General features: G+C 35.3%; 1 protein-coding gene across 1 annotated transcript in view; it reads left to right on the top strand.

Moving 5' to 3' along the window:
* Positions 1 to 3,258: 3,258 nt before the first annotated feature.
* The window catches only part of LOC135682441 (uncharacterized), a 57,717-nt gene continuing 53,157 nt past the window's right edge, over positions 3,259 to 7,818 (top strand). Inside the window, exon 1 of the mRNA XM_065197330.2 lies at positions 3,259 to 3,906. Within this exon, the coding sequence (XP_065053402.2) occupies positions 3,731 to 3,906 (176 nt within the window). The 5' untranslated portion in view covers positions 3,259 to 3,730. The remainder of the gene's footprint in view (positions 3,907 to 7,818) is intronic.

Genomic DNA, 7,818 nt, shown 5'->3' with positions numbered 1-7,818 from the left:
TTATGCTATATTATTGTTTATTTTTCGTCATTATTCGTCATTATTCTGAACACCGGTTGTTTTGAATACCTGAACGATTCCTTTCTGTGATCAATAACGATACTAGCAGTGATAACATTTTTAGATGGTTATGATGATGATATTACCTGTTAATGACATCAAAATCTAAAGTCGTATGCCACTTTAAGAAATCCATCTTATGATGAATTACAGTTCTTGTTATTTAATGTATAATGTGAGTTGCATTGATCTTAAACCGGCCATCATCTGTTTAAACGAGCTTAACTGACTTGTCTCCTTGTCGTTTGATGTTGAACGATAACCATACCGTGAACATATTAGTTAAGCCATTATGGAGCCATATAGATTTGGTGACCTAAAAGGTTATGATTTTGTATTAAATATATATTTATTCAAGACAAGGTTTGGTTTCTTTTGATCTAATTTAATTGAATTTCGACCAAAGCATCTATAAATACTCTATTATACTAATATTTTTAGTTTCAAAAATCTTTCAATTTCATTTATTTTTCTTCATAACTTTCCTATTGCTGCTAGAAGCGTTACTTTAAAAATGCATTATCTTTTTAGCTTTTTGACATTCTGCTATTGTGTCAGTCACATTCTGAGAACCTTTTGCTCGGTTTTATAAGAATTCTGCTTTCATTTATCTTTCAACAAGTAGCTCTTGTTGCAAGGAGTTTATCTAAGCATAGGCAATTGTCCCTTATTCAACAAAAAGCCGTTCTGCTAAGTCCTAACGTGCAAAAGGTTGGTGTGCTTAACTACCTATCACGCACTCATAATACCGTTGAAATCTTGAAGAATTTTTAAATGATACGGGGGTCTTCATATTACAACAAAAAGAGTGCTTGAGTTTTATCCAAAATTCACTCTCTTGTTGATTATATCAGGGACGTCACTGACTGATAAGGCTGATGACTTACCCAACATAAGTTTATTTTTCCTTTTTTTAAAGTTTCTGAGTTTATTTTTTCTGTGTTTTTTGTTCACCTTTGAATATATATGTTGTGGTTTTTATGTTACAGAGTGAAATCTTTAACAATTTTTTTGAACATATAATATTTCTTTTAGTGAAGAATGTAAAAAGATAAAATATAAGCTTTTATCCTATTTTTCCAATATATTTTTTAATGCAGACATGGAGGATACACATTTTTTAGGAGTACCACAGGACTCTCTCCCAAGGCCTCTTGCTTTTCACACAGCTAATTTCTTTTCTGCCAAACACCTGTTATGTTTTTTACTCAAGCACTTCAAATATGTCCCAGGAATTCGGATTGATGACGAAATCAAGTACCATCTATTTTAATAACATTCTAAACTCGGTGGATTCCAATTACCATTAACTTATCTACATTGACTTTTCGACAAATTATTAGCTAGAATTGTATGTAAAACTTGCAAAGTTTCACTTGATCGATGGAATAAAAAAATCTCGCAATTTTCCAGAAATAAGGGCCCCCATATTTTTCGAAAAGTGGCAACCCCCACCCCCACTTAGGAACCATTTGGCCCCTCTTGTCACTTTGTCTGTTCTTGATCAATTCTTCAAAAGAACGGATGTGCCACTTGATAAATATTTTCAAATTAACTTGCTAAGACTATCCAGAAAAACGTAGAATATAATTTTTATTAGAAACAAATCAGAAACAATTTTAATTTCATACTGCTTACTTTTCTTCTCAGTTAAAAAATATTCACTCTATTAACTCTTAACAAAATTTAACCATTTTAACTTTTCTGTGTTCTGTGAAATGTAACAAAATTAATTTAATAAAGCAAAATATTCCACGTAACAAACCTTGTTTCAAGCAAAAGAAACTGATTTTAAAAGGAATGTGTTATCTCTGCAAATGCAGCTTTTATGTGAGGAGGGCAAGCCCTCTTCCCACAAACACATCCAGGGCACGGCTAGGTGCTAGATGTATCCAATCCCACGTCTTAATGACAACCATTTTCATACATATAGCTCTGAGATTAATGATTACTCTGGTTTCGTAATAATTTTTCAAGTTAGGGCTGGTATAGTACCTTGAAAAGTTTTTATGAAATCATGCAATACAGTTAGTACGTTTTTTTATTTTCTATTTGCATTTACTCCATTAATTTGTGAGACATTTAAAAGACCGTTTCGGTAAGTTGTTTTCGATATTACAGTATCATACACACTGTTAGAAACCCTCTGAAAGGTTTCACACAAATGACGGCAAATTACAGTTTCCTAGATTGCTTTTAATTTCATCTCGAAAGGGAAAGGTCGCATTTAAAAGGAAATCATTTTGAGAAGATATAGGTTACTTGGCTTTGATGTTAAGTAAAATTCCCTAGTTAGTTTCTATATCCGGTATCGGGCTGCAGGTAATTTGAAGTTGCTTTACTAGGCCTAAATTGTTTTTGAGTCTCGAAACGCTTGTATTAATTTTTGATGGTTTAATGATCTTGATTCAGATATTTGGTTTGAGGTTTCCAGCCTGCTTCTTATAAAAACATATATCTTTGCAATCTAACAATGAAATGTAGAAACAAAAAATTATCTTATTGAGTTTGACAGTTCCTGAGGATTTGTACCGTATTAGTATCCCTTGAAAGAGGTAGAATGTGCCGTCGAAAAGATCTGGGAAAGGAAAGGGAGAGCCCTGTGTCAGTATAAATTAAACTTAGTTTATTGATTTACTTTCTATGCAAGGACCGAGATACCGGGGGCCCGGGGAAAAAACTTAAGTTGCATAGGTAAAATATTTTAATTTGTAAAATATGGCTGTTATTACACTGATTTATCAGGGCTGGCCCCCCAAACAAAAAGTTGTATCTCGGTCTTTGTTTCTATGTCCTCGATTCTTACGTTTCTGCTGTATTGCAATTGCAAATTATAACCTTGTAATGTTGTCGCAAAGGCTCTAAGAAGAGAGGCCCCATAAGTGTTAAAGTATATAATGTAATATATTTTATGATAATTTTTCAAGCTAAGGCTAGTACCTTGAAAAGCTTCTTATGAAATCAAATTACATAAAACTGCAGCAAATTACAAACATAAAAGCTGGCAACGCCGAGAAGTACAACAAATGCTTTTTGTTTCCCCATTGGTGATGTGTGAATAACATTGATCAATGGCGGCTGACAATTGAGACCCTGTATACCCCCGTCCGATGGCTGCCTTATAATCCCCTTAACCCCCGTGACCTTAGGGAATGAAGCCATTGTATTGTTCAATTGGCGAACAGTCAATAAACAATTGAATTGCATTGAATGATTATACACAAACTGAAGAATGAGAACTGCAGGGTTATGATTTGAAAAAGACAAATTGATTTCTCATCTTCAACGGTTTTGCTTATGGCAGTCAACATTTCTTGTTATCCGAGAAACGACGAATAATACTTGCAAAGTATCAATGCCAGTGTTATTTGATTTCCTCTCGGCATGTGAGTCATTCCCGCAACAGACAGTGGTTGAGAAGTTCTCGTTGAAATCAGATTTACACCGTTGCCCGATTCGCTTGACATCGGAAGTGTTGGAGAGAGACAGGACAGGAGTCACTCTCAATCATCGCATGGCATTTTGGTTTCCATTAATTTTTTACTACAGTTGAATCTCATAAAGAAATTACATCGAATAACTGTGGAGTAAATGCGAATGTTGCTGTGCGGTGGACATAATTAATTACTCGAGAGACGGTTTGGTTGTTTATGACTGTTTTATTGGCAAAATGGTGCCCCATTTAATTCTTATTTCGCTGCTCAGTTTGGTTGGGATTTCCATTCAGAGCAACCAGTGTCAACAAAAGTTCGAAGAAACAGATGGAAGATACAATTTTGTTGTTGACTGCGCAAATCTCGGCTTGGAAACATTCCCCGATAGCGTTTCAGATCTTACCACAACGTTGTAAGTGATTTTGCCATTTTTTTCTTTCAGTGTGCCTAGCTAAAAATGTTATGAAGTTGAATTATTGTTTTGATTCCAATTGAGTGGATTACTACACCAGAGTCAATGGTTGTCGAAAGTTAGAAATTATTTATGTATAACTATTAACACATAATGCTCCACGCTCGGTCTGTTAATTTTTGTTTTTAAATATCTAACTGTTTAGCTTTAACTAACTCCCTAACCGGGGTGTTCGAGTTTATTATTTGTGATGGAAACTTTATGCAGATAAACTGTCGTTTTCTTTATGCACAATCAGAAGTAGGTATAGATTAAAAATGAACTTGCTTTAAAGTTTCACTCAGCAGAAATCACTCTTCCCCGAAGGCCCCCCTCATATTCCGAACCCACTTTTCGATGGATTGTTGGCATTTTCATGTGACAAGCTGAAAGTGGTATTGTCGGATATTGTTAGAATGGCATTTGACAAATATCAAATATTCTAGCCATTGAGAAACACCTCAGGTGTCAATATCAAATGCAAACCGTCCTTTCTAAAACGTTTCTACACCCGCAGGCTTGGATTTAGCAGAAACAGGACTTATAACACCCCTGGTCTTTTTCTAGATCAGATTTGTTCTATTATTCAAAAATCCATTTCAAAATGTGTGAATACCTCTCTTTAATTAGTCCTGAAATTTGAACAGCCCTTAGTCAAACTATTTACATAAGACATATTTTATGCAATAATATATTTTAAGTGAGTTGGGGTCAGACCAGAAGGTAATATATTAACGATTTGACATTTCTTTCTCTTACAAGTGATAGCGAAATGTCATTATCAAAAATTGCGTGACCACTTTCTTTCCATGTTTTCCTTGTATACTTGTATACACATATACTGTACGATCAAATATCAACAAGACCATAATATAGCATGCTCTAATCGAAGGAAAGATATAAATCCCGATTTGTCTCTATATTATTTGCACCTACGGTGTGTAGTTGTGGCAGACTGGCGTTAGATCGGCCAGAAATCACCACCTTTTAGTTAATGGCCGAGAGGTTTAGCTCTAATTTAAGATCAATTGCGCCCCTCCCACTACCTGCAACCTTAAACTCTGCAATTGGCTGCATTATTCCTGGCTGATTGCTTCCAGGGGGAACTTATTTATGTACGAACTTACACCCATTTTTAAATAAATTTTTCTTCCACTATTTGTTTCTTAAATGCTGGAAAGATTTATTCCCGCACAATTTTTTGCAGATATTGTCTAGGTTTTTTGCAGGCAATTCTAACCGTTGTTTGAGATATTGCCTTACATATCATAATTTAAGCATATTAAATGTTAATAAATATATGAAAGCCACAGCAATAATAGATCATTGAAGTATCAAAACATGACGGATTTTCAAAACTTTTAAAAATCGTACACTGTAAGGGGGGGGGGGGGGTGTTCAGGTTTGATTACCTGGGACTGGGCAGATAATAGAAGTTTTTAATTTAGTTTCTACCACCAACATAGCTATAAATATGATTGTAAAGGCCTTGACAACAAAGCTTGCAAATGGGCTCGATAATGCATCCCATCAAAACCTTCATTATGAAACTGTGGTATAAGTTTAAAAAAGGTCGCGATTTGAAAAGTAAAGATATAGCTAGAGTGAATTAATTTGTGTTTGAATACTATGATATTTATGATCTACATTTAATGACTCCCCATTCAAATACGACAAATAACGTCAATAATTTAGCGAGATATTCGATTTGATACAGCGAACTTCTTTGGCCCTTGATTCTTAATTTCCTCCTAAAAATTCGTTTGAATATCTTACAATATAAAATGTGCTACATTCAATCAAGGACTGCGGATCATATTACGGATTGAGCGGGCTAAAAGGGTTTGGGGGGCTAAACATGCTAAAAATCAAGGGTAGGATGACTTTTTGTATACTTCTAAATATACTTTGGAAATTATTGGGGGGAGGGCTTTAACCCCTCAGCCCCTCCCCCGCTTCCGTGGTGTTCCCTGTGTACAATACTTGATACCAAATATAAAAGAAGTAAGTCCTGCATACAGATGTTTTGAAGATGGTAGTTTCTCAATGAGGCTCCCAGGGGATCCTGTTTGTTGCTGGCTGAGATCTACTAATACGAGGGGCACTTCACTCTTGCAAATAGCGTACGAGATTTTCCTTAGATCAAAAGGATTTCTGGGTTTTTTCATAAAAAACAATAGGATTTTCATAAAAAGTCTACGATATTTTTTTGGAGTGATTTGCCCCTCGTGACCATAGAGATAGAAAGAAACCTGCCTGGTACCATAGTAGCCCCATGTTTCTCCAAGCCATTGATTCTAGGGAAGTCTTGTCGACTACTAGAAAATGGCCTGTTAAATAATTGAATGTTTGTTCGATGTGTTGATAAAGAGCTCATTGAACTTTAATCGTCAAAGCTAGTTGAAGGATCTGTTTGTTTCTTTTATTTGCGACCCATCCTGCTTGTTTGTGCTATTTTCCAAACAACCCGAAAGGAGTCTTTTTATCCATACAAATATGAACCCACCCCGCCGTGACAACATTGTCAATCGATCAGTATTTTTGGTATTGTTCAATTACTTCTGTTGGTTTCCTATCGCTCTATGAGAAGTATGTACTACTTGCATGTGAAAGGAAAATAATTTCCTATGCCTGACGGGGGTATTACTAATTAATCCATATTATATAAAGGGAGCCTATGGAGCCATTTGGATGTAAATTTTCCTAGTCTGTGCGCAGGCTACATTTTTCAGGCTCCTGTCGATAAAATTGGTTTTAATGCTCCACTGCTTGTCTAAGTTGACAATAGGACTTCATTTACCGCGATTTTTTTCTTACCCAATTGCTTCCCTTCTAGAAGTTGATCGTTAAAAATTGATAAATATAAAATTTGCTTCGTCCTCTACCTTTTGTGGATCTGCCAACTGATCGTGATCAGGCCCCAGTACCGTCATGTTTTTGTGATTGTTAAAGGCATTTTTTAGCTAAACCCCCTCCTCCTTTTGTTATATGTGGTTAGAAAATGTATATTTGATTGTAAATGCATAGATGTCCCAGACACATGAGTAGACTGAATTTAACTGAGTCTTGGGCACGGGTAAATCACCTATGTAATTTCTAATCTTCAGTGACAAGCAAAAATTTGTATGCCTTTTCACAAGTCTTCTATTGTTTGAAAAATCATGATGAAAAATAAACGTGAAAAAATCATTTTTTGATCTGTTTGTTGATTAATCCGTTCCATGATCCATTTATTCTTTTCTTCCTTTCTTTAATAACTTGCGTTATCAATTAATTGTTTTTCTGTTCATCAGTTTTACGTTTTGTTTTCATTATACGATTATGTCATGTCTTAGCAGACTAGCGAATAGACCAAGCCTCTTTTCTTTAAGCGATAATTGATTTAATCCACAGTCTAGATTCGAGCATAGTCATGATCCGAGGAGAAAGTAGGAAAGTCCGATTGAGGTGAAGTCTCGCATATTGTTTTTAGAAATAGAGCATCGGATACAGGGGCGTCAGGAACCATGCCAGGGTAAAAATTGAGATAGACACTCCAGTTCAGTAAAGTTCAGTCCATTTCGGTGAAGTTCAGTTTATATTGCTATTTAGATTCTCCCATACACTTTGAAATATTATCACAATGCAAAAATATAGCAAAACAGATAATAAACAGATAAGAAACTGAAAAGCTTGTTAAAATTAGCCAAGGAACAGTACCTACCAAGTCCTACCACTTTCATGAAGTATATTCAGGGATGAATTTACAGGGTGGTGTAGGGGTTGCGACACCCCCCCCCCCCTAATATTTTTGTGTGCTTCGGTAAATTTTGCTCCGATTAGGTAAAAGGTATTTTCTGGAAGTTTTTAGTCACAAAATGAAGTAGAAAGTTG

The sequence above is a fragment of the Rhopilema esculentum genome, chromosome 16, assembly GCF_057945365.1.
Source record: "Rhopilema esculentum isolate cy_ngs chromosome 16, ASM5794536v1, whole genome shotgun sequence".
NCBI lineage: Eukaryota > Metazoa > Cnidaria > Scyphozoa > Rhizostomeae > Rhizostomatidae > Rhopilema > Rhopilema esculentum.
This window is presented reverse-complemented; position numbering and strand designations above follow the sequence as displayed.